This window comes from Bubalus kerabau, chromosome 1 (assembly GCF_029407905.1).
Source record: "Bubalus kerabau isolate K-KA32 ecotype Philippines breed swamp buffalo chromosome 1, PCC_UOA_SB_1v2, whole genome shotgun sequence".
Lineage (NCBI taxonomy): Eukaryota > Metazoa > Chordata > Mammalia > Artiodactyla > Bovidae > Bubalus > Bubalus kerabau.
In genome coordinates this window covers 149,074,729-149,101,030 of record NC_073624.1, presented here as the reverse complement: position 1 = coordinate 149,101,030, position 26,302 = coordinate 149,074,729, and the positions used below count along the sequence as shown (strand labels likewise).

Below are 26,302 nucleotides of genomic sequence, written 5' to 3'. Positions count from 1 at the left end.
TCCCCGTCTCCCCCGCCCGCCCCGCCCCCCGAAGCCTGGAGGTCAGCAAAGCCTGACCGGAATCGTCACTGAACACCCATTCACGATGTGTCTGGATGTCGGGTGGTCCTCTGTCCTGCCCGAGGAAGAAGGGTGGGATCACTGGTAGTGTGTCCACAAGGAGGACACAAGAAGTCCATGGCATCGTGGAAGAGACAGAGTAAACAATAATAACTGCAGGAATAAGTATAAACTTGAATGAAGGAAAGGTTGGGGAGCTTCAGGAGAAGACGGTCTGGCAGCACGGGGTGTCTGGGAAGGCTTCTACGAGGAAGTGACGGAGCTGCCCACCCGAGGCCTGCCCTCCTCTGTCCCCATGGCCCTGGCCCTTGTACGTGCCCTGCTCCTACAGACACCTCCTGCTCTTAAGAGGTCCACAATTGAAGGCTCCCTTAGCATCTGGTGGAGAAGGAAATGGCAACCCACTCCAGTATTCTTGCCTGGAGAATTCCATGGACAGAGGAGACTGGCAGGCTACAGTCCATGGAGTCGCAAGAGTCAGACTCGACTTAGCGACCAAACCACCACCACCACCAGCACCTGGACATCATGTTCGTCAGACCTCAAAACTGTAAGAGGCCTCAGCAGCCCACAGCCTGTGATGCAGACTCTCCTGGGATCACGGGAACTCTGTGATGGGCCTACTTCACTTTTGCAGGCCTCAAGTTTTTCATCTGTAAAATAGACTGATTATGAAGTTTAAGCAAGCCAAGCAGTGACGGTCTTCTGTGGGCTGGGAACATTGGGGATGAAGTATTTCTGAGGTCTGAAGGCAGCAGATAAAGGTGAGGATGATTTTCTTCCAGACAACTCCACCCCTGGAGGCGCCGGTACCACTCAGGGATATCTCTGACTCAGGAGTGTGACTTCAGTCAAGGGACACAGGATCACAAAGAGGGTCTGCGGAGGACCGCGGGGAGGAAGGGGTTGGTTCCTGCCCTGGGAGGGGCCCGGCTGACTTTCCATCAGTAATGGCTTCAGGGTGAGGACGACTGGAGACAGCGAGATGCAGGGGTGGCTGGGAGCGAGGAGCCCGGAAGGGGACAGGAAGGTAAGCGCTGGGCGCTGTGGCAGGCGGGCCCCTGAGCCCTGGCCCCATGTTAAATATAACCCAGCCCATTGTTTTCTCGGTTATTGTATTTTGCGGTTTTCCCTCGTGAGAGGCAGCCTGAATGAGGACTGGCCAAGTCAGGGGCCGCCTGGAAGTTCTAAGAACACAATTGTTTTCATGATGAAAATTAAAATTGTATATTTTCTAAGTTTAAAAAAGCAAACACTCCAAGGCCATACACTGGCCCTGTGCCTCCTGGAATCTGGCTGGTTTGCTATTCTTCTTCAAGGTGCCTGAGTCTGCGGCCCAGAGGGAAGGTTCAGTGGGGGGCCATCCAGGGGAAGATGGCTGAGAAGTACACCCGTTGGGACACTCAAGTCCTGCAGAAGCAGCTCGTCCTGGCCTTCCTGGTGCACAGCTCACAGGTCCCCAAGGAGGCTCCCAGGGTGAACTGGCAGAGAGCCCGGCTCAGAGCCCTGATGCGGCAGAGCCACTCACTGCCTCACTTTCAGGGATCCAGCTGGCCAAGAGCAAGGCTTAGCTGGCCTGAGTGACCAGGCTTGGGGGTGGCAGGGGGACCTCCACTCCGGGGCTCGAGGCCCAGAGCACCCCTCTCCTGGAGCAAGCGAGCCGCGAGGGGAAGTCAAAACCCCTCCAAGGGCATACACATCCGTGCACCGGTTCCTTGTGCTTCTATGTTCTCTCCCTTTCTCTCTGTGCCCGGCTCTCTCTGCTTCTGTCTCTCTAGGCCATTTTTTTTGTTGTTTGTTTTTTTAGTCTTTATTGAATTTATTACAATATTGCCTCTGTCTTATGTTTTGGTTTCTTGGATGTGAGGCATGTGGGATCTCAGCTCCCCAAACAGGGATTGAACTCCCTGCATTGGAAGATGAAGGCTTCTGGACCTGGACCACCATGGAAGACCAATGTCTCTAGGCCTTTTGTTCCCCTCTGTCTCTGTTTCTCTCTGTGTCTCTCTCATCTTTCTCTCTCTCTTTCTTTCTTGCTCTCATTCTCCCTCATATTCTCTATTCTCAGAGAATCTCTGTTGAATTAAGGAGTCTTAATCCCACCAGACAGATGGTAAGGGAGCCCCAAGGGATCACTGAGAGACCAGCTCTGGGTCAACCAGGGGCAGGGCCAGGCCAAGAATCCAGGGCTTGAGTGTCCCAAATGGGTTGAACGCTCCACCTCCCCACCAAGCAGGTTGGCCCAGAGAAGGCTAAGGAGACCACCTGTGAGTCACTATCCCCCTCCTCCCTCTGCCCATAGCTCTCCGAGACACTGCCCCTTCCTACCACAGGGGTGGAGTAAGCGCCCCCTTTTCTCTCCCTCCACTCCCAGCACCCACTCCCCCCTCAGCTGGGGCAGTATTGGCCTACGCGTGCATTTTACCCTCTGACCCTCCCTCTGACAACCTTGGCAGCCTTCCCCACCTCAGCACTCCAGGGAGAACTGCTCAGTGGTCCGACCAAGTTCCCAGCAACCACAGCTATGGGCTCCTGACCAGGGTGGGTTTGGCTCCACCAGCCCTGGCTCACCCTGGGCTGCTCTAGTGGAAGAGGTGAGAGGGCCCTGGGTGGGGTGGGTCCTGGGAACCCATCCTGATTTCCAAACACTGCAGTCCAGAACCTGGATGGGGCAGCTGGGGAGGCCCTGATGTGAGCCGGGAAGTTGGAGATGAATTTTCACCCTAGAAGAGTATGCATAGAAATAATAACAGCAAAGTGTCGCGTGACCTGTTCTAAGCAATGTATGTGTTAACTCATCTAATCCCTACCATGGCCCATTATTATCCCTTTTTCACAGGTGAGGGAACCATAGTCTGGAGAGGTTAAATGACTTGCCAAGATCCCAGGACTCCACCCCTGCGGGCTCTAGAGACAGCTCCTGGGCACTTCCCTGGGTCAGCTTGGGAACAGTTCTAACAGACTGAGCTGAGATGCTCAGATTTCAGGCATGTGCACTCGCAGTCACGGAGGTCTCACACTGGGTTTAAAGCCCTGCGGTTGCCATCTTGAAATTCTGAGTAATCTTTGAAAAACGGGCCCAGAGTTTTCATCTTGCACTGGGCTCTGCAAATCATGTGACCTGTCCTCAGAACAGAAACCATGCCCCAGAGGTCATTCTCTGGAGGGAAACCTGGCCACTTAGTTCTGCCCCTCTGCTTCTTGCTCACTGGTCTTTGCTTGGTCTTCTTCTAGCCCCTTCTGAGTGTCTGCTGGCAGCCACGTGAGCTCTAAGTATGTCTCTTTCTCAGAACAGCACCAACACAAGAAGCCCTAAATACTCCACCCCCCTGCCCTGCCCTGGAGAGAGAAGCAGGGGCAGGGAGCAGCCTGGGCCAAGGTACCCTGGCCCCGGCCCCCAGAGCAGCTGGGTGGGAGGTTTCTGGAGCTGTTCTGTTCCACCCCTCCTCCTGGTGATAGACGCATATCTACAGCGCTCCTGAGTCTGGGGTAGGCTACATGGGTGTGACCTTGAGCCCCACATGCTCAGAGTCAGGGGGTGGACTAAGCTCTGCCCCCTGTGCTGTTTCCACAGTTCCAGCAGGCAGAGCCCTCTCCCCTCAGAGATAGGGTGCCTTGTGCTTTAATGCCTGGATGTTGAGTCATGGGGCCAGTTTCACTCCTGCTGAGGCTGAGAAGTCGGACAAGGAGAGATCCTGAACACGGTGAAGAGAGGGCAGGGGCAGAGGGGACACCAGCGTTCCATCCAGTTCTGCCACTGCATCGCAGGGGGACCGGAGCAAGCCAGCAGCCCCCTGGGCCTGTGTTCTTGCATCATTAGAGGATTAGAGTAACATTAGAGGATTAGACCTGAGGGGCTTCCTTTGAGGTCCCTCCTTGGTTTGAGTCAACAGTTTGAGGACTCATGAAGATGGATATATTTTAAAGCCAGCACACTAAGACCAGAATTCTTCTGGTTAGGAGGAAACCCTGAGATGATCCCCAGCCTCAACTCACATCCTATCATCTCAGCAACTCTGAGACTCCAGCAAAGGCCCACATGACACTTTCATTCATCTGGCTTGGGGTCAGAAGCCAAAGCTTGAATGAGTGCTGTGGGCAGAGGGAAGGATGCTCTGGTTGACTGGGTGGTCCCACCTCAATGACTGGCAGTGAGAATCAGAAGTAGGGGGGACATAACTGTTAGAGAGAAGTCAGGGGGAGAGGAGTCAGCTGCTCAAGCCAGCATGACAACCCACATTCGCTCCATGCAGCCTGCCTGACCCTCCAACAGGGGCCATCCTCCTCTCTGGAGGCACAGAGCTCTCCAGGCACCCCTCGATTGCGACATGGCAGACGTGCCCACCTGCATTCCCTCTGAGGCATGAGCTCCTCCACGGAGACCACACCTCATTCATCTGACTGTCTCAGCACCCAGCTGAAGATCTGGCAGAGTCCCACCCACTACCCCTTCCCTAACCTTTCCCACCCCAATGCTGAGCTCCCAAGAAGCCTATTTCCTGCTTTATCTATACCTTAGCACACCAGACTGTGAAGTAGAAGTTCACCTATTTGTCTGCCACGTTAGACCATGAACTTGCTGAAAGCAGGAACCACACTTCTCCACCCTGTGTCCCCGTTTCAGGCCCTCACTCAGGGCCACAGACTCAACAGGTCTTCAGCTTACGTCTGTTCAGTAAAGTCACTGCAAATGGTGACTGCAGCCGTGAAATTAAAGATGCTTGCTCCTTGAAAGAAAAGCTATGACAAACCTAGACAGCGTGTTAAAAAGCAGAGACATCACTTTGCCGACAAAGGTCCGTCTAGTCAAACCTACGGTTTTTCAAGTTGTTATATACGGATGTGAGAGCTGGACCATAAAGAGGGGTGAGCACCGAAGAATGGACGCTTTCGAACTGTGGTGTTGGAGAAGACTCTTGAGAGTCCCTTGGACAGCAAGGAGATCAAAGCAGTCCATCCTTAAGGAAAGCAACACTGAACATTCATTGGAAGGACTGATGCTGAAGCTCCAATAATTTGGCCACCCAATGTGAAGAACTGACTCAATGAAAAAGACCCTGATGCTGGGAAAGATTGAGGGCAGGAGGAGAAGGGGACGACAGAGGATGAGATGGTTGGATGGCATCACTGACAGTGGACATGAGCTTGAGTAAACTCCAGGAGATGGCGAAGGACGGGGAAGGCTGGTGTGCTTCAGTCCCTGGAGTTGCAAAGAATCGGACATGACTGAGCGACTGAAGAAGCCGCCCAGCATACAATTCTCATGAAATAGACATCCTTGTGCCCAAAGAGGCCATAACAACTTCCTGTTTGTTTTAAAATTAGCATGTGCCGCATTTTCCTTGCATGATTCCTTAATGTGATCTCTTCTATCTGGAAGAATAGCACCCGTAATTACAGGAAGCGCGTTTGTATGTGCCCTGCTGACTGCACTTCCTGCTTGGCAGGGGCGGGAGGGGCAGCACTCAGGTCCTCCAGTTGCCCGTTTCCCATTCGGAGTTGGGGATGGACATAATGTGGCCATTCCCTGGCCCAGTCTCAACACCCACGCACCAGAGGCCTTGGGATGGTCACAGGAAAGCCGACAGCTCAGCGTTCTGCACATTATAAGCCTAGACTGGGGGCTAAAAATGGCCTCAGGAAAAACCAGCCATAGTTGATCAAAGAGTTCTTCCCGCTTGGAGGAAACCCCCCAGAGCGTGAGCTCATCTCACACTGCTCCCAAGAGGATTCCAGATCTCCAGATGGGAGGCAGGCTGGTGGGCCAAATGCCCTGTCTCCTTAGTGACGTCCTTCGCCTAATCCCTGGGGTTCCGATCGTGACAGGAGATCTTCAGCTTTGCCTCTTCTCCCCACCAGCCTTGCCAGGCTTGTCCCGGGGCCCAGGAGGGCGGGAAGGGCTGGAATCCAGCTCCTAGCCCCTGCCAGCCCAGCAAACAAGACCTCAGAATACAAGCAAGCAGTCAGTCGCAAGTTCAAGGGGACCTGGAGTTTGTGAAGGGCCACTTCCCAGACCTACCTCATGTAAACCAACTATGCAAAGTGCTGAGCAAACTCTGGGAGACAGTGAAAGACAGGGAAGCTTGGGGTGCTGCAGTCCATGGGGCTGCAGAGTTGGACAGGACTTAGTGACTAAATAACAATAACAAACCTGTCCTTCTAGGTCAAAGCACTGTTAGGAACCGAGCAGCGTGCAGCCCAGAACGACCCTCCTGTTCTTCCTCTGGAAAGTTGAAAGCTGCACCTCATACTCAACAAATCTTCATTTGTTACTTGTAAAGTATAGACGGGGAGAGGCACACAGGATGAGCCCCAGGAGGAGGGAGTCCAGCAGCTGGGGCTTGGAGGAAAAAGCTTCAGGAGGCCCGGCAGGCGGCCGTACTCTTCTGCACCCCTAGGCTTTGCCAGGGCAGACGAGAGAGAGCTGGATGGAAGGAGAGAGAAGCATTTAGCATCCCAGGGCTCAGGGCAAAGCCTCAGTGAGCAGGAAGAAGGCCCGGGCTCTGGTGCTGACTCTGAAGAGCTGGAGGCAAACGTGAGCCTCCAGACACCCCACCTGCGCCTGCCCCGCGCAACAAAGACCTAGTTAAGCCTCAGCACCATACACAGGGCCTTGGAACAAGGTGGGGAGGGCAAAGGGGCCCACTGGGAATCAACAGCATTTGCCAACCTCCTTGATAAACATCACTGGCAGCACCACTGAGCCAGAGGCCCCAGGACTCTAAGTGCGGTTGGGGCAGGAACTTCAGGTTTGAGGGGGCTTGTTTGAGGGTGAAGGGGTATAGCCAGGTAGAAACTCCACAAAGGCAGAGTGACAGCCCTACCCTAGCCACATCTATGGGGAGCTTGGCCTGGGCAACAGCAGATAGAGGTGAGGGACTTGGCTGGAGTCCATGCGGCCAAGGGAAGGGGGCTATGGGCAACCCCCCTTTTCAAAGTCCCTTTCAGCTCTGGGTTTTGTCCTGTGGAGTCAGGGTTTTTAGGGTCTGTGGCCCAAGGGGAGGTTAGCTGGAGACAGCTGATGTGGTCAGGCTTCCAGTTCAGTCCCCAGGCCAAGCAACCTCATTCCTACCACCTTCAGAGACACCCCCAGCCAGGGACTGTCGGGCTTTGCATTTTTCTTTAGGAAATTCCTTGGATCACTTTGCATTTATCCTCATGGGTTGCCAACTCCCAACACACACACACACACACACTCTCATAAAACGCAACCACACACAACCTTTTAATATCTCCATGGGTTCCCTTCCATCCTTCCAAATGTACAGACATTTCTTTTGGGCCATTTTACGTATTATGTATAAAAATGATATGTGTATTTTTCATTCTGCCCTGTCTACCTAATACATCTCATACAAGTTTTTATGTATAAACACTGTTTGATAGCACAGCTATTTTAAAAGAGAACAAGTACAGAAGCTCATGGGCTACCCAGGTGGTGCTACTGGTAAGGAACCCACCTGCCAGTGCTGGAGACATGAGAGATGTGGGTTCAATTTATGGGTCGGGAAGATCCCCTGGATGAGGAAATGGAAACCCACTCTAGTATTCATGCCTGGAGAATCCTATGGACCGAGCCTGGGGGGCTACAGTCCCTTGGGTCACAAAGAGTTGGACACTACTGAATGACTAATACTTTCACTTTTCACAGAAGCTCATGCATTGCAGGCTGAGGGTGGGGAGAAGGGAGAGAGGAGAGACCTGGAAATGGAAAGGCCAGTTCGCAGAGCTGCAGGCACTGAACACACAGCACAGTATGTGCCCAGCAGCTCTGGCCCTGGGGACACCCCCTTGAGTACCCATTGAGTTCTCCTGGTCTCAGAGGAGACAGAAGGGAGCAGAACCAAGATCTACAGCAGTAGGGCAGGGGTTCTTAAAGAAAAAAATGCAGAAATCCAAAAATAATCATAGATGCAAAAATGAAAACTTATTTAGAATGAGAAAAATCAAAACAAATTACAAGTTTTAAAAAGCTGATGAATTTCACAGACATTACAAAATCCATATCGATATTCCAGATCAGCCTCTGCCTTTGCCCAGTTCAGACCTCATTCCCCTCCCTTCCACCTGCTCTGGAGCATTTCCACATTGCCCCAAGAGCCACCTCTTTGCCCAGCACAGGGGATATCAGAAACCCACAGGAGCTGTTTGCCTCCCTCCAACCCAGGACAATGGCACCCCACTCCAGTACTCTTGCCTGGAAAATCCCTTGGACGGAGGAGCCTGGTGGGCTGCAGTCCATGGGGTCGCGAAGGGTCGTACACAACTGAGCGACTTCACTTTCACTTTTCACTTTCATGCGCTGGAGAAGGAAATGGCAACCCACTCCAGTGTTCTTGCCTGGAGAATCCCAGGGACCGGGGAGCCTGGTGGACTGCCATCTATGGGGTCGCACAGAGTCGGACACAACTGAAGCAACTTAGCAGCAGCAGCAGCAACCCAGGACAGCCAGAGATGAATGCCACAGCCAGTGACACACCTCCTTGAACCCAAACAGACTCTCCTCAGCTTGGCGTCCCCGGAGCCAGATCCCAGTGATATCCTGACCAACCCCTCCAAGCATCAGGCAAAGTGAAGGGAGAGGTCAGTGGTCTTCACAGGTTGCAGTTCAATTATTTCATTTGTGCAATTATTACAAATACCTGTCACCATGGGGACACACAGCGAGGACCCTTCCTGGGCCTGCGAAGGCTCCGGTGCACGGGGGCACCCTGGCTTTGAAGTCTCATCAGCTTCTGGTAGCGACACGTCTGCCAGAGGCCTTCACCCTTCACTTTGTCTGGTTGACTTTATCACAAGGTAAATGTCACTTCCTCCTGAGCCCTAGCCTACAACAGGGCCTTGCTGTTCTCTCTTACAGAACCCTGCTTTTCCTCTGTTGAGTAGTTTCCATAATTGGTTGCTGTATTTCTGTGTGTTTATTGACTGGTGTCTGTCAGTCCCAGAGGGCAGGGTCCACATCTGTCTTGTCTACTGTGGGTCCCCAGAGTCTAGGCCCCCCAGCCCACTTCCACGATGACAGGGAGAGTAAACAGCGTGCTGCCGTGTGGGACACTGTGTAGTGTCAGAACACAAAGCACCAAGGGGTGAATGAGCTCCTCTGCTCTCGGCCTGCCCAGTGACCCCCTTCCGGCAGCTAACTGCCTGCTAAGTCCACACAATGCTCAGAGATACACAAAGCCTAAAAGAAAACAAGAGGAAGAAGGAAGAGGTATCAGGGGAGGTGATGGGGAATCATCAACAGAGTGTTACACCTTTTACAGTGTTTATTAAAGATGTGGAAAATATCATATAAAATATGAAAACACAAAAATAGCGTTTGTGGGTGTGTGTGTTTTGTTTTGAACAAATCAGGAAATTCTGGAAGGTTCAAAAGGAAGCAAGACAGGAAGATGGAATGGGATAAACCTTCTATGTCACAAGTGAACTACACTATATTATAGATATTCCTTGATTTACATGATGAGGTTACATCCAGATAAACCCACTGTAAGTGGAAAACGCATTTCATACACCTAACCTGCCAAACATCATAGCTTAGCCAGCCCACCTGAAACACGCTCAGAACCCTGACAGTAGCCTACAGTTGGGCAAAATCACCTAACACCAAGTTATTTCATAATAAAGAGCTGAATCTCGTGGGTAATTTATTGATCACTCTACAGAAAGTGAAAAGAAAGATGTGGGTGCAGAATGGTTGTCAGTGTATTGGCTGTTTACCCTCGTGGTGGCGTGGCAGACAGACCTGCCGCTGCCCAGCATCATATATTGCTAACTTGGGACAAGGTCAGAATTCAAGATTTGAAGTTCCATTTCCATTGAATGCCTTTGCACTATGGTGAAGTTGAAACGTTATAAGTTGAACCATTATAAGCTGGAGACTGTTTGTGTACAAGAATTTCTTAGAAATATGAATTAGGAAAATAGGTTGGCCAAAGAAATAAGAGAGAAAGACTAAGAGATGGAGAGAGAGAGGGAAAGAAGGAGGGAAGGGAGGAAGGAATCATTAAGACCTCAGAACTCAGCAAAATGAGAGAAGTTACGTAAAAGGTTGTAGCAATGTTCGGCCTGAGCTGAAACTGGCCTCTCAGCTCTGCAGTGCAGCACCTGATGAATGGGACTTCCAAGTGGTGTCACCCGTATGTGGGCCATGCAGTGACTTGGTTTTAGGGAGCAGGACGGGAGCTAGCCACCAGCCCTCATCCCACACTACAGAAAGGGCTCCTGCCTGCGCTCCCCTGGCCTGAGGGAGCTCTGGCCATCACACAGGACAACCTGGGAGCTTCCAGGAGAGGAGGGCTGACACTCCTTCATGTCCACAAGACCTGTTTCCATTGTACCAGAACCCCTCAGGCCTTGTCCACCAGGAGGGGAAGCTGATCACAGGTTTCTGGAAGCAGAACCAGCTCTCCTCCTGGGCTTCCCTGGCAGCCCCTCCCAGCCCCCAGCTCCTCTGTCCCCCCAGTATGTCCTTTGTCTGCAGCTGTGTCTGTGAGCGACTCTCTGCACCCCCTTCTCTAGCCCCTTCTTTCTTCTGTCGGCAGTGTAGCACATGTTCCCCACCCCCCGACTGATCTATTTGAGGAGAATGTGGGGAAACGACTCTTTAATTAATCTCCTGCCTTCATTAATTATTGTAATGGCTTTCAACTTGAGGTTGGGGGGGAGAGGGTCACAATGTGCTTAATATGTTTTGATGTCGACAAACACATTCTCTCCTTGGCAGAGAAAGAGGCCTGCTTGGGGTTTGGGGCTGTGGAGTGATTTACAGAGAACACCAACATCAGAGAAATTCTCCCACTACAGACTCCTGGGTCAGCTTTCTGGAACTCTCCCCCACCCCCACAGGCTCTTTCTCTCCCCTTAAGATCCGTGTCTCCTTGCCTTACTTGTCCCCCTCTCCCAATGCACCTCCCTCTGTTAACTCATCTCTTTTTCCCATATTCACATCCCTCTTTTTCCCACCACACCCCTTTCGCTGCCTCTCACCTTCTCTCCAAAGCTGAGGAGTCTTAGGTAACGGGGTTGACGAGCAGAATCTCCTGAGCCAATGTCATTGCCTACAAGCAAAGGGGCCAGAGTCCTGAAGGGCACCGTGGGCAGGAGAGGTGGGAACAGGGTCTGCTCTGGCCTGTTTCTCTGTGAAAAGCCCTCAACTGGCCTCTAGGGGTGTCTCACTGTCTTCATGAGAGCAGGCAAAGGTTACCAGGGGAACCCTGTGTAAACAAAATGCTTGCCAGGCCTTTATGGACCTGGAGAAGTCTTCTAGGTCTGCCATCAGTGGGGAAAAGACAATTTGGGCTGGCAGGATTTCTGGAAAGAAGGAAGGAGATGGAGCTAAGAAAAACAGTCCCACAAATCACTCTTCAATGAGGTGAGTCTCCACGGCAACCTGGCCAGGGCTGAGACCACAGAGGCAAGAGATGCACTGTTGCCATGGAAACCACATCCTAGAAACCCACTGGTATTGGTCCCTGTTGCCTTTGCAGATGAGGTGCTGGGGGCAGGGGCTAGACCTCCAGGGTCCCTCAGAGAAACGAGATGGAGGAGAGAGGAAGAAAAGAGGGGAGAGAGAGACAAGGGGCAGGAGAAAGAGAGACAAGAGGGGAGAGGAGATGGAGAGACAGAGAGAGAGGATGATGGAAGGAAGGAGAGAGGAGAGGAAGGAACCAGATGGCCTCTCAGGTGGATCCTGAGTTCTAGGGGCTTTGCCCAACAGCAAAGGAAGTACTCTGTGCCACTCAGTATGGGCATGTGTGAGTGAGTGAGGGGAAGGGGCCTGAGCTGGAGCCCAGGCTAAGCCTCATGCCAGGTGGAGGCAAGGCAACTGTTTGTCCTCCTTGCTTTTACCCCATCATCATTCAAAATGAGTAAGTGGAGCACACCCGGAGGTGCCTGCTCACTGACCACAGAGCAACTCCCCGGAGGGTCTGGAACCAGAGAAGCCCCATTCGGGGCCTCCGGGCCCTCTGCCCCACGGTGCCCAAGCACAGGGGCTCCAGAGGGAAGGTGACCGAAGTGGGCCCCAAAGCCGGCCGGCCTCTTGCCCTAATTACTCCCAGACACGGTCTGTGGTTCCCTTTTTCTGGGAGTCAAGTGGCCACTGTGTGCCTAGCGCCACCTGCTGGTGACCACTGGAAGCAAGCCAGCCGTGACTAGAACTGGCTGGTCCTACGGTGACCTCCACTGAGCCGTGGCACCCTCTTCAAGCTAGGTGTCAAACTGGTACCCTCAAGTCCCTCAGACAGCCTATGGGCATCATGAATTCTTCAGTCAAATGAGCCAGCGTTTCTTTGAGTGTCTGGTCTTGTCCAGTCAGTTCCGTCGCTGGGCTTCCACATCCCATCTGTGCAATGAAGGTCTGAAAGGGCTCTTTATGGCTTGGATAGTCTGATTCCTGGACTCAAGCCAGAATCTAGCTCCTATCTGGAGGATTTCTATGAGTCTTAAGTGAGATACCAGAACCCCACCCCCAATGTACTGTTCCTTGGGCTTGGAGCTCTATAAACCCCACATGATTCAAGGGTAGCCTGGCCCAGGAGGATCCCAGGGTTTTCCCATCACCCTCCCTTTACCAAGTGAGCCCCACTGAGAGGGAGACAAAGTTTAAGCACCGTAACACACAGCATACACTACCAGACATGCCACAGACCCCTGCAAACTCACCTGCTCCTCCTCTGTAGTCTGAAAAATCTCCTGGGTCTACAAAGGCTCCTAGAAGTCTGTCAGAGGGGAAGGGAGGCTGGGCAACCAACATTCTCCTAATCAATGTGGGTGCCCACCACCTCTGAACAAAGAAGTTTCCTTCATTTTCTGTAGGAGAGATGCCACTTTAGTGCTTCCTGAGCATCTATGCCTGCTGAACTGTCTGCTGGCAACTGAGAGAGCCAGGGCCATAGTGGAGGAGTTCTGGAGGTGATGGTGGGCACCTTGCTAGCCCAGAAAGGCAGGAAGAAGTGAAGAGAGGCTTTGGGTCAGGAGAGCCAAGTTCAAATTAAAGCTTGCTTTCTTAGTAGTTCCATGATCTGTTGCCATTTTCCCATGGCCAACTGGAGGTAATAGCAGCGTCTACCTCCCAGGCTTTTGGTGAAGATTAAATGAGATAATGCATGAGAAGCCCTTAGCACAAGGCCTGGCCCACAGCAGCACTCATCATTACAGACTCAACTCAGAAGGCTCTGGACTTGGACCAGGTCAATTCGGATTCATTATAATATCAACAACGTGTATAACGTGTTTCTCCTGTTAATAACTATTTGTGGAGCACCTATTATGCACCAGCCACTGTGCTGCACAACAGGGTTAGAGCAACAGAGAAGACAGGTGTGATGCCAGACTTCACGGAGTTCCTAGGCTGGTGAGAGGCAAGGGAAAGTGGTAGACAGACCTCAGACAAATAGTGACACGGAAAATAAATTACTCTCCATTCGGAAAGGGAAGCAAAAGTGCCAAGGGAGCATGGGACTAGAAAGCTGGCCTGATCTGAGTGGTTAGGCAGGACTGATCTTTCCTCTCCCACTTTCAGGCTGACTGGAATAAGAACATGATGGCTGGAGCTTAGCAATCATCTTGGACCACAAGGCAGGGCTGCGGGATAAGATCAACTGCGTGCCTGACAGCTTTGTGAAGATGCCCAGCCCCTTTCTGTATTGTCTACTTCTGACTTTTTTTTTTTTCATTTGCCTGAGGGAACATTATTTTAATCTTCTTTACAAACAGTATTGTTTTTAGATCTTATCTGTCCTTGTCCTCAGAAAGTTCTGAACCACTGGATGGAGGTTAGTAATGAACATGCTGCCTCCTCTTTAGACTGTAAGAATATTGGGGGCAGAGGGGTTGTCCAGCTCAGGGTTTCCTCATAAAGAGTTTGCAGAGTTAGTTTCAGTGAGTGGGAAGGAGTTGACAAGAGACAGGAAAAAAAAAATCACTGAACAGATAAATTAAGGTGCATGTAGTTGGAGAAGGAAATGGCAACCCACTCCAGTGTTCTTGCCTGGAGAATCCCAGGGATGGGGGAGCCTGGTGGGCCGCCGTCTATGGGGTCGCACAGAGTCGGACACGACTGAAGCGACTTAGCAGCAGCAGCAGCAAACCTGGGGCAAGAAGCCCAAACCATTCCAAGTGATGTCTGAAGACAGAGCTAGAGGAGGGTGGGACAGGGAAACTCTGCAGCCAAGGACAGAATCTAGCAGAACAAGAGCTGAGGGGATTGAACCCAGGGACAGCACTGATCTCCAGAACAAAATACTTTGGAGGTATTAAAGGGTTCCTCACGAATGGCTTCAACTTGACCCTGACTTTGAATGTAATGTCTAGGGAAGACTCAAGACTTGGGCAGCCAAGAGACCTGGTTTTTAAATCCTGTTGTGCTGCTTACTAGCTGGGTGAATTTAGGTAACTTGCATGACCTCTCTGAGCTTTCGTTTACTCATAAAAGAAGTAAAAATAGATGAATAATATATATGTACTCCGAAAGGCAATGCCAAAGAATGCTCAAACTACCGCACAATTGCACTCATCTCACATGCTAGCAAAGTAATGCTCAAAATTCTCCAAGCAAGGCTTCAGCAGTACGTGAACCATAAACTTCCAGATGTTCAAGCTGGTTTTAAAAAAGGCAGAGGAACCAGAGATCAAATTGCCAACATCCACTGCATCATGGAAAAAGCAAGAGAGTTCCAGAAAAACATCTATTTCTGCTTTATTGACTATACCAAAGCCTTTGACTGTGTGGATCACAATAAACTGTAGAAAATTCTGAAAGAGATGGGCATACCAGACCACTTGACCTGCCTCTTGAGAAACCTATATGCAAGTCAGGAAGCAACAGTTAGAACTGGACATGGAACAACAGACTGGTTCCAAATAGGAAAGGGAGTATGCCAAGGCTGTATATTGTCACCCTGCTTATTTAACTTATATGCAGAGTTCATCATGAGAAACGCTGGACTGGAAGAAGCACAAGCTGGAATCAAGACTGCCGGAAGAAATATCAATAACCTCAGATATATGCAGATGACACCACCCTTATGGCAGAAAGTGAAGAGGAATTAAAAAGCCTCTTGATGAAAGTGAAAGAGGAGAGTGAAAAAGTTGGCTTAAAGCTCAGCATTTAGAAAACGAAGATCATGGCATCCGGTCCCATCACTTCATGGGAAATAGATGGGGAAACAGTGGAAACAGTGTCAGACTTTAATTTTTTGGGCTACAAAATCACTGCAGATGGTGACTGCAGTCATGAAATTAAAAGACGCTTACTCCTTGGAAGGAAAGTTATGACCAACCTAGATAGCATATTCAAAAGCAGAGACATTACTTTGCCAACAAAGGTTCGTCTAGGCAAGGCTATGGTTTTTCCAGTGGTCATGTATGGATGTGAGAGTTGGACTGTGAAGAAAGCTGAGTGCTGAAGAATTGATGCTTTTGAACTGTGGTGTTGGAGAAGACTCTTGAGAGTCCCTTGGACTGCAAGGAGATCCAACCAGTCCACTCTGAAGGAGATCAGCCCTGGGATTTCTTTGGAAGGAATGATGCTAAAGCTGAAACTCTAGTACTTTGGTCACCTCATGCGAAGAGTTGACTCATTGGAAAAGACTCTGATACTGGGAGGGATTGGGGGCAGGAGGAGAAGGGGACAACAGAGGATGAGATGGCTGGATGGCATCACTGACTCGATGGATGTGAGTCTGAGAGAACTCTGGGAGTTGGTGATGGGCAGGGAGGCCTGGTGTGCTGCGATTCATGGGGTGGCAAAGAGTCAGACACGACTGAGTGACTGAACTGAACTGAACTCCCCCCACACTGCCTAGTATATTGTGGTTGTTGTTGTTTAGTCTCTTGGTCAAGTCTGTTTTGCGACTCCACGGACTATAGCCCGCCAGGCTCCTCTGTCCATGGGATTTCTCAGGCAAGAATACTGGAGTATCAGTATTCAAAGGAAACTGGGTTGAGTGAAGACAGGTGAGTGTGGAGGTACTGGTGGGTGCTACTTTGGATGGGGCTGCACTAGACACAGCCCCCCAAACCTAGAGAAAGCCCGCCTCGGTGACGACAGCAAGCCTAGCCTATCACCCCATGAGACTTCTTAGTCCATGTTCTGCCTGGAGGCTCCAGTACCCGGGGCTCTGGATCAAGACAGGCCCCAAGGCCCTGGTCGACAGAGTCTCTTCCTGGGTGGCCTCAGTCACCCTACACCCTCCCCTCCTATTCCCTAGGGCTCCCAGCCCAGGTCTGCTACCTCCCAACTGTGCAACCAGGTGTGAGTTGCTTTAAACTATCCAAGTCCCAGAGTCACCATCTGTGAAAAGGGAGAGACGTCTTTTTTTTCTTTGTGGGAGGATGAAATGGGACAAGGCTCCTACACCAGGATGAGACCATAGTAAATTCATTCTAATGAAATTTCATACTCTCTCTGCCAGAAACCCGAGTTCTGCTAGTACTGAAATGCAAGGCAATTGTAAGCCTGGTCTGGCTGAGCCCAGCACTCACCTGGGGCAGGAAGAGGATGATTTGATGGCAGGATGGAAGTCATGCTCCTGCACAAATATTCCACCAGGTGGCGCCATGGTATAACATTCACAGCCCTTCAGGCCAACAAGCCAAGATTGCTGGGGTCTCCAGGGTCTACCCTGCACAAGAGGAACAGGACTTCATTAGCCAAGTCAGAGCTAAAGAAAGTCTGAAGCTGTATAATTCTTCATAGCTTCCCTCCATCTCCTTCACCTAGATCTTCATCAAAAGTGTGGTGGGAAGACAGTGGGGGAACAGGGACAGTGACAATGGCAATGCCAAGCCGTGCCAGCTGCAGAGTTCATTAAGCATCTCCTATGGGAAAGGCTCTGTGGCAGGGACTGTCGCGTTTTAGAGCGGAGAGGGGCCTTCGAGGAAACCCACCTGTGCCGCTTCATTTTTCCAGAATGGAAGGAGGCCAGCAGAGGCTAACGCCTGTCTGTCAGAGGTGGTAGAGGCCAGTCAGGCTCACCTTGGGGTTCAGCATGACTCAGGACGATGGGTTTCAGGTGAAACCTCCACAGGTGAGGGAAAAGCCAGGGGGAGACAAGAAGGTCACTCCATCCAGCTGCAAAGGGGACTGAGGAGACCAACTGGGTGTGACTTCCTAGGCTATTCCTGCCTCACTCTCTCCTGGCACCTCAGGACACCCTCCCTGACTGTCTGCTGAATGGACTGCCCTCGTGGGACAAAGATTAAACCATCCAGGGAACTTTTTCCTCCAGCCCTGAAGAAGGGGGCATTTCTGTCAGGGCCTCCATATTTCAGAGAAGCAGCCCCATGGAGTGGTTCAAGGTCAGAGCTACAAGGCCCTTGGGGGTTAACTGGGTCAACCCCCTGTGGTACAGGTGACTCCAAGGAGGGCAGAAGAGAGTCAACAACTCACTCCAATACCAAAACTCAACAAAATGAAGCAGCTTTCTATGCACTAATATGAAGCGTGTCCAGGATATACTGTTAAATTTAACAGTAAGAGAAGAAAACGGATTTAATTTTCCATTATTTATATTTAAAAAGAAGACAAAATTACTATATTTGTGTTTGCACAAATTTGCATAAATAAGTTCTGTAAGGATTTAAAAGATGCTAAGAACAGTAGTTAGAGGGTGAAGGGGGGAATGGATGGATGGATGAGGAGGAGGAAGGAAGGAGACTTTGCCCGTATGCATCTGTCCATTGCCTGGTCTTTGAACCATGCAAACGAATTGTTTTTCAGACTAAATTTTTAAAACATTCTTATGGCGGATTCACATTGTTGTATGGCAGAAACCAACAAAAAATGTAAAGCAATTATCCTCCAATTTAAAAACACTTTTAAATAGCTTGCCCAAGATCATACAATGCTTCCCACAGTTGTAGGATGCTTTCACATGGCAGGGTATGAAATGATTTGTGGTTCACAAGATGATGGTAAGTAATTCACAAACACAGCACTGAGTCCTTCTGTGAGAAAGCCATTCCCTTTTCATTTCTCTTCAGTCTTCTGAATCCATCAAGGGGAGCATCTCAGCAAGATGCCAATGGGTCTTTAACACTTCTCCAAATCCTCATAAACCACCTTTTTAACAAAGAAAGCAGGTATCAGACTTAGAGCCTTGACGAACAGCAGTGGCTACTAGCTAAATGGTGAAACTGGAATCATGTCATTTTCTCTACACTGAATTTACTTGTACTAATATTTATGAGGAATGGCAGGGAACGTTGGCCTTCAATTTGCAATAGTATTGAGTCTTCCTTTTCAAAATACTTTTTAAGTAAAATTTGTGTTGCTCTAAAGAAAACTATTATGTAAACCCTAATGCCACCGCGGTGTGAGCATGGTATTATCAAGTGCTAGCCTTGTGCCAAAAACTGCTAAGTATTTCCCATGAGTTTATATACTGATCCTCCCGCCAGCGGGAGGTGCAGATGAGGACATGGAGAGGCAGGGAGAATGTGGACCTTGCCCGAGGTCACTGGTTGACGGGACGTGGAGCTGGGAATTTCGCATCCAGCCCCCTGTAGGGCCCAGCACCGGAGGGACTAACGCAAGCAGCACAAGGAGATGTGAGCCTTAAGCCTCGGTCTCCCTCCCGTGGTGGCGCCCTGCTAGACAGGCTGCAGGCTTCTCTCTCCATCTAGCTGTGGGGGCACAGCCCTCTGCCCCCATCACCCTCGCCTGTCTGGTCCTTCAGGGACCCTACATGAGATAATCGGACTTCTTTCCTTGTCGGTTTGCAGTGAAAACGTCGCATGTTCAGGAAAGCAGGGAAGAGGGCTGCACCCCACCCAGTGGCTGCGGCCCGGAGCTGGGAAGCTCTAGAGGCCCCCCAGCCAGGCAGCTCAGCTAGAATCCTTCCACCCACCCTGTGCCCTCTGCCCTCACAGAACTGATCTGATGGTCACATGGATGCCAGCAGGTGGTGAGGCCTGTGACCACCCTGTCTCTCTCCTCTCTCTGGACCACAGCCCAGTCAGGGGCTGAACTTACCCACAACGCTCCATCAGAATCACCTGGGGGGCTTTGTTAGCGGCAAGTTCTGGGCCACACCCCTCAGCGCATCTCAGAGTCTATGGTGAGGTCTGGGGATCTGCATTTGAAACAAGTCTAGAGGTGTGGTCAAGACTGGGCTTGGCCTCAGTCTGAATCCTAGCTCTAACCACTGCTCACTTAGGGGTTGAAGGGGTGGGGGATCCTCAGGTGGATTATATATGCTCTGCAGTGTGCTGAGCCCTTGTGGCTCAGACAGCAAAGAATCAGCCTGCAATGCAGGAGACCTGGGTTTGATCCCTGGGTCGGGAAGATTCCCTGGAGAAGGAAATGGCAACCCACTCCAGTATTCTTGCCTGAAGAATCCCATGGACTGAGGAACCTGGTGGGCTACAATCCACGGGGTTGCAAAGAGTCAGGCAGGACTGAAGCGACTAACACACACACAGTGTGCTCAGCAGTGAGGGACAACACTGATAGAACCGATGACGTTCTGCTGACAAATGACACCGAGCGCTTAGCACAGTGTCAGGCACACAGCACATTCAGCAAATCTCTCCTGTCCTGACACGAGACACGTAACAAGGCCTCAGCTTAAGGAGCGAGAGAAGCAGCTGCATGTCTTCTCCAGCAGGATAAGTGGGGCGGGTGGTGACGCTGGTCATCAAAGCCCAGCACTGCCCCCGGCCGGGGGTTCTGGCTGCCTGGACATGGTGACTGCTCTGGCTGAGCCCACTGTACTGGCTCAAGGGGCAGCATCTGAGGAGGAGGTGCAGGAGTTGAAGCATTCTCCCCCCTACGCCCCCGTCCTTCTCTCTCACGCACTGCACCAAGTGTGATCCTCAAGGCTCTAGGCAGCAGGAAGGACCCACATCATTACCCCTCATTGGAGATGAGCAACAAGGCTCTAGAGGCTAAGTGAGCCGTCCAAGGTCACAGACCCACAAAGCAGAGCAGAGTCTGCAAACAAACAGGCTTCCTCCAGGGCCCAGCCGTCCAGGGTGCAGGCCTTCTCTACCCTCATGGTCGGGCATCCCTGGGCAGAGGCTCTGACCACCAGAGCAGGGCTTTTCCCTTACCTCAGAGAGCTGGAGTCCTTGGTTGGAAAGCCTGGCTCGCTGCCTCTGTTAAATGGCCCAAGCAGAGTCCCAGAGCTGGCAACACTGTTTAGCTCTGTCTCAGGCTTGGTGTTTCTTCTGGGGAGACGGAGCTGTGGTCCCCACTTGCAGGCTAGCTGGTGGGTGGGGGAGGGGTAGAGGGTGTAGAGCAAAGGGCTTGGAACTTGTGGAAGGAAGGGCCCAAGAGGCCGCTGGTGCTGGGAGATGGAGCAGCAACAGATGGTGGGGCCAGGAGCTCCTCACCAGACAGCCCCAACTAGGGGGTTGAAAAAGCCCCACGGGGGGACAGTGGTTGTCTCCAGCCTCACAGAGGCAGCAGAGGGAACCCAGCTGTGGCTTCCGAGGCAGTCAGGCCACAAATCCAACCTGACATAGAAACACAGGGCTCGGAGGATTAGCCCTAGGGATTAGTAGAAACCTCCACTGAAATCTGCCCTCAAGGTGGCCCAGTCTGGGGGGTCCCATCATGTAGCAGGCAGGGTGGTGGGTCGGGGAGCAGAAGAGGAAGGGGGTTTACCTGTTCAGCAAACCTCCAGCTAGGACGCCCACTGGGCCAAGGCAGCGCTCGGCCTCACTCGGCGGTCTGCATCTGGCCACCTCCACCTGCTTAGAACACGCCTGCAGCACGATTTCTTGGTGGCGAGGGTTTACCAAAGGACCTCATACAGGAGACAGAGATGGCTTGTATTACTAGCAGCTCCAAAGGCTGCACAACCCCAGGAGGCGCCTGCTCTCAGCACACTGCCTCTACGAGGCATATTTTCAGACCCTGGACCTTGAGAAATGAGGCAGGACGTTGGTTAGCAATCCGCCTGGAGTCCACGGGGCACAGGGAAGGTGGGTTGAGGAAAGGAGGGTCAAGAGGGGCCCCTGGGACCCCGGCCCACTTCAACCACAGCAGCTCTATTGGGTCTGTGTCTTGAGTGTTGAGCTCAAGCAGCGAACAGCACTTCTTCCTTCAACAACTCACTTTTTTCAAATCCCTACTTCTTCCCTTAAGCTGGCTAACAAGTCCATGGAGATCGGGGAGGGGGGCGGTGCGCCACTGCCCCCGGGGCTGATGCCCGGGGCTCCTCCCAACCCCCAACCTAGCGCTTGCCCGGTCTGCCTCCTTCTAGAGGGAGCAGGGAGGAGGGCCCTGCCTTCTCTAAAGCACTCTAAATTCTCCTCCAAGGCTGCAGGCTTTGGGAATGGAAACTGAATTACAGAAAGACACGGTTCTCAGTCCTCCTGAATTTATGGACTCAGATTCATAGCCCTTCAAGGAATTTTATACACTGAAGGTTCACTTAAGGTTTTTTTCTTCAGAGTTCTACAAGGCAAGAAGGCAAGGAAAGCTCAGCCCCAGAGAGAAGCACTGACGGGGAGGTTCAGGAGAGGGGAAGCTGTAGGGGTCGTCCCTCCCCCAGGGCTGCTGGGCTGGAGCCACTGGGGGCTGGGGGAGCAGCCCCAGGCTGGGGGATGTGCCCCAGGAGGAGGTGCCCCAGGAGACAGCCAGGAGAGCAGCCAGGCCTGGGTACCCCCTCCCCTGCCCAGGCCCCAGAGGACCCACTGGGAGCTAGACTCCTAAATAAATAAAGACACAGATGACCTTGAGAAGAAAGTCCTGTTTGAAAGGCATAAAGCTTCCCCTGGGAGTGTCTGTGATAAAAGCCACCAGCTCCCTCCAGGGCACAGGGTTGGGGGGAGAGGGTTCTGTCCCCCATAGCACACAGGCTCTCAGCAGGGACAGGAACCATCTCCCCCTCTCCCCAAGTCTCCCCCACATACACCCCATGGTCTGCTGCCCCCGCCCGGGCTTTCAAGAAGCACCTCCCAAACCTGCCTTCCTCCCCCACACCACCAGACCCAGAAGGAGGACCCTAAATGAAGGGTGACAAGTCTGGTCCCCAGGCATGGGGAGCCCTCAAGCTCACCCAGCCTCTCTCTGACCTTTGATGATCAGCCCACTGCAGGCCCAGAGCCCCGAGGCATCCAGTGCCACTCCGGCCCCCCAGCAGGGCCTCCACACAGACCCAGGGCTCAACCAGCCATAGTTCAAGGCCGCTACTCACCAAAAGCTGGGCACCCTCACCCTACATGCACCGACTGGTCAGTGCCAAGACCTCTGCTTTCTGAGAAGAGTGTCCCGAGGTTAGAGGCTGAGAGCCTTGGGAGGCTGAGGGAGGGCTGAACAGCCTCTGGTCCGAGCCCCAGGGCCAGGGAGACTTGCACCCCAGCTGTCCTGACACAGAGCCTCACTGGCTGTTCTTGTCAGAAGACCTGCCCCATGCCACCCCACCCCCAACAAGGCAACATCTAAGAGTGAGCCAGTTATCTAAGCATCAGTCAAAGGGCCCAACTCCAGGCTTTACCTGGCCCACTGCCCCTGCTCTCAGAGGCTGCAGGGAAAAGGTTGGAAACCACCCTCCAAGGTCAATGCCCCCCTCTGCCCATTTCACCAGCCCCAGCCGCTCCCAAACCACCCTCAACATGTCTTCCAGATCTCCATGCAGCCGTACTACGCATGTCTTTACGTGGACACACTTTTACTTAAATTTCTTTATTGAAAATGCCACCACAATACGTAGAATACCAGTACCACGTGTCATAAATAAAAAGGTAGCCAATAAAAATATACCATTAAAATGGAACGGAGCTATAAAAGTCTGGAAACTTTTCCCACTAAGCCCCAGGCCTGCTCCCTAGTAACGGGGAAGCCAGCCCGTGTTCTGGGCATGAGAACACATTGGCACCTAGCGGAGACTTTCTTCTTGGCATAAAAGGATTGGAAGAGAATTGGAAAGAGAATCCCTCTCTTGCTGGGACTTTGTGCTTAATGTCTGACACTAGCTAAACGCGTCTCAAGGGAATGAAGTGGGGATCACCCGATCCTTTGGGAATGTTGGACTAGAGGCTCCCTCTGCCTCTTGCTTAACACGATGTGCACACAGGCTCTCTGAGCGCACCCTCAAGGCACCGGTGTGGAGTTCCTCCCCACGTGCCTGCTCTCACACCGAGGCCCTGCAGCTCCCCCTCCCACACACCTGCCCCCCAGCAGCCCCTGGAGGTCACCGCTGACTCAGGTGGGACACCAGGTAGACGAGGCCCACCAGCAGGAGCCCGCGCACGCCGAGCATCATGAGCAGGAACAGCAGCAGGATGGAGGTCACCGGCTCCACAGCGTGGTTGCCCAGATGCCACTGTGGGAAGCCCATATTCACCAGCTGCCGGTTGAGGTCATTGAAGGGGGACTGAGCGGCACCCAGCCTGGCGCCTGCCTGCTGCTGGCGGGGGCCGGGACCCCCCAGGGAGGCACCGTGGCCCCTATTGAGAAAGCTCTGCGAGGTGAAGACAGAGAGAGACGAATGAATCCAGAGAAAGCTTCCCTGGAGTTGAGGCACTGAAGGCAGGAGGATGCCTGCCCTCCCCTAAGACCACCTGGGGCCACACCCTCCTTTCTCAGCAATTCCCAAATGCTACCCATACGAAGCCCAACCACTGAGTCACAAGCTCTCAGAGCACAGAAAATGCCAATCCATATTCCCTACGTCACGTGAGAGAGAGTAGAGGAAGGAGGCAACAGGGTAAGACTACAGGGTGTGGCTTCTGGGAGGACATTTTTAACCTCCTCCTTCCTTCTTTTCAACTCCTCATCATGCAGCCACGGGCTCATCTTCTCCACTTATTCTCCAGCTTCTCTCTCATCCAACAGACACTAAAAGATGCTGGCTCCAGTAGGGGTTGCTGACCAGATTAAGGGAGAGAGCTCTTGGGTTTGAAGTCTGGGAAGGCTGCCTGGAGGAAGGAGAGCTGGGGAGGCAGGAGGCTGAGAAATAAATCTACTGGGGTTTTCCCCAAGCCTTAAACCCCCAGGCTGCCCAGCCCTGCTCTCTATAAACAGGGCTTCAGTAGAGAAGGTTAATTCCCAGCAAGGGAGCCTCTGGGAGTGAAGAAGTAACTGGTACATTGCACAGGAGACCAGCTGCTCTCATCCACAGGGCTGGGTACCTACCTGTCGAGGAGTGCCACTGCGTGGCTGGGTAGTATTCCTCACGCGGGGGTCATCATCCTGCACAATTTCCCCATTGGCCAAGATCCGAACCATCCTTCCAGGCCACACCTTTCCCCAGGCCTCAAAACACCTGAAGGAAAACATTCACCAAAGACATGCTTGCTTTCAGTGGGAAAAACTGCAATTCTGGGTGCTCACATTGGTGACCCAGGCTGAGCAGATGGTGTGTCTAGCTAATAAAAAGAAGAGAAATACTAGCTGTTTGAAAGAGCCCACTAGGAAAACTATCAAAAGGACCCTTGGAGGGACTTCCCTGGCAGCCCAGTGGTTAAGACTCCTCACCCCAATGTAGGGGGCATGTGTAAGTTCCCAGTTGCTGCAGGAAAAAAAAAAAAAAGATCCTTGGAAAAGGAAGTTTTATTATTAATTACCACTGCCAGCAACAAAGGAGATGACAACCCTTGCTCATCAAGTCCACCAAGGCTCATCTCACTCACACCTCCTAACAGTCTTCTAGGGCTGCTACAGCTAGAGACCCAGAGGGGCTTACCTCACTCACCTAGGACCACCCATTCATGGGCAGCAGAGAAAGAGCATGAAACCAAGAACTCCGGCCCAAGGTCCCTCTCTGTTACTAAGTGTGGAGTTCAGTGTCTCCATTTCCCTTCCGTTCAACAATGGTCCAGTGTGCTGTTCCTTCGGGGAGATGCTAGGGACTCAGGCCTTCTGCCCGCAGGAGACAGGGCCCACTTCAGAGCTGCTTTCCTGCAAAGGGCTTACCCTCAGCTGCCCCTCACCTCTCAGGTAACACCAGGAGGGCGGGGCCAGCCTTCCCGAAATACAGGACGGGGGGTGCTGCTGCGGATCTGGGAGGGGAAGGGAGAAAAGGAGGGGGGAGGGCCCCAAGGGAGTCCATGGCTGGAGGTGGGGGTCCTTCCACGCTTCTCCCCTAATCTGGGTCAAGGCCATTATTTTTCAGAATATGAGCCACAGTTTTCGTCTAAATTTTCAAAAGCACTCGTGACACACACGCCAAAAGGGGTTAAGAGCCCTTTTCCCTTGCCCAAGGCATGGACAGGCGGATCCCCTTTTCGAAGCCTGCTGGCCCTTGCAAATAACCAAGAGGGTCCAAGGTCCTCCGCAGTCCCTTTGCGCCTTGCCATCCCGTCCCGCTGGGTGGGCTTGAGGGTGCGGTGGGTCCTTCCAGCACTAAGGGAGGTGGGGGTGGGGAACGAGGATCGCAGGGCGCGCTGCCGGGGTGGGAGGGGCCGCTGCCCGGGCCGCCGAGCCCGACTCCGAGACCAGGCCCAGGGGAAGGGAGGAGTGCACCCTCGCTCCCCCGCGCCCAGGGTCTCGGACACTCACCTACGGGCGCGGCTCCCGGGCCTCGGTGGCGTCCACTCGCCGCGGCTCCCAGACCGCTTCCTCCCACCTGACCTCACAGGAAGCGCGCGCCGCAGCCGCACTGCCCCGCAGGTGGCGCGGCAGCTCCCTCTGTAGGCCTCTGGGGAAACTGCAGCTGCCGGGACCCAGGCGGCGCAAGAAGCGGGAGGAGGGAGGCACACCCGGCAGAAGTGGAACTGAAAGAGGACCCGGTGCACCTCAGGGCTGGGAGAGAGGGAGTGCGGTGGAAGAAAGAAAGCAAAAAGAAGGGAGAAGAGGAGGAGGAAAAACTAGGATGTGGGGGAGCCTCTGACCTGGGTGGCACAGGCTCAGCCCGCCGTTATGAGTTGCTGAGCCTTTAAGTAGGACCCACCCCTTTAAGTAGGACCCACCCCCCGCCCTCAAGGAAGTCCAACCCCACTTCCAGTGTGGAACTTCTGGAAGTGAAACGCAAAGGAGAAAGTGAAGTGAAAGTCGCTTAGTCGTGTCCGACTCTTTGCGATCCCATGGACTATACGCTCCATGGAATTCTCCAGACCAGAATACGGGAGGGGGTAGCCTTTCCCTTTTCCAGGGGATCTTCCCAACCCAGGGATCGTACCCAGGTCTTCGGTATTACGGGTGGATTCTTTACCAGCTGAGGCACAAAGGAAGCCTAAGAATATTGGAGTGGGTAGCCTAACCCGTCTACAGCAGATCTTCCCAATCCAGGAATCAAACCGGGGTCTCTTGAATTGCAGGCTGATTCTTTACCAACTGAGCTATCAG

At 52.6% G+C, this 26,302-nt stretch overlaps 1 protein-coding gene and 1 long non-coding RNA gene across 4 annotated transcripts; both read right to left on the bottom strand.

Annotated features, from left to right (window-relative positions):
* Positions 1-17,597: 17,597 nt before the first annotated feature.
* Positions 17,598-21,118, bottom strand: LOC129641825 (uncharacterized). 2 transcript variants are annotated; one of them, XR_008709470.1, is made up of 4 exons: positions 20,675-21,118; positions 20,119-20,273; positions 19,040-19,139; positions 17,598-18,127 (listed from the first exon to the last, which is right to left on the bottom strand). It is a non-coding gene; the product is annotated as an uncharacterized LOC129641825 (long non-coding RNA). The 2 variants fall into 2 exon arrangements; XR_008709471.1 differs by lacking the exon at positions 19,040-19,139.
* A 1,565-nt stretch (positions 21,119-22,683) lies between these two features.
* FAM241B (family with sequence similarity 241 member B) lies at positions 22,684-25,867 on the bottom strand. Of its 2 annotated transcripts, none has more exons than XM_055566417.1 (3): positions 25,849-25,867; positions 24,152-24,281; positions 22,684-23,477 (listed from the first exon to the last, which is right to left on the bottom strand). In XM_055566417.1, the coding sequence occupies exons 2-3, from the start codon at positions 24,242-24,244 to the stop codon at positions 23,208-23,210; spliced, it is 363 nt and encodes a 120-aa protein (XP_055422392.1). In that variant the 5' UTR covers positions 24,245-24,281; positions 25,849-25,867; the 3' UTR covers positions 22,684-23,207. The 2 variants fall into 2 exon arrangements, with proteins under 2 accessions (XP_055422392.1, XP_055422391.1); XM_055566416.1 differs by lacking the exon at positions 25,849-25,867 and adding an exon at positions 25,517-25,842.
* Between the last annotated feature and the right edge of the window lie 435 nt (positions 25,868-26,302).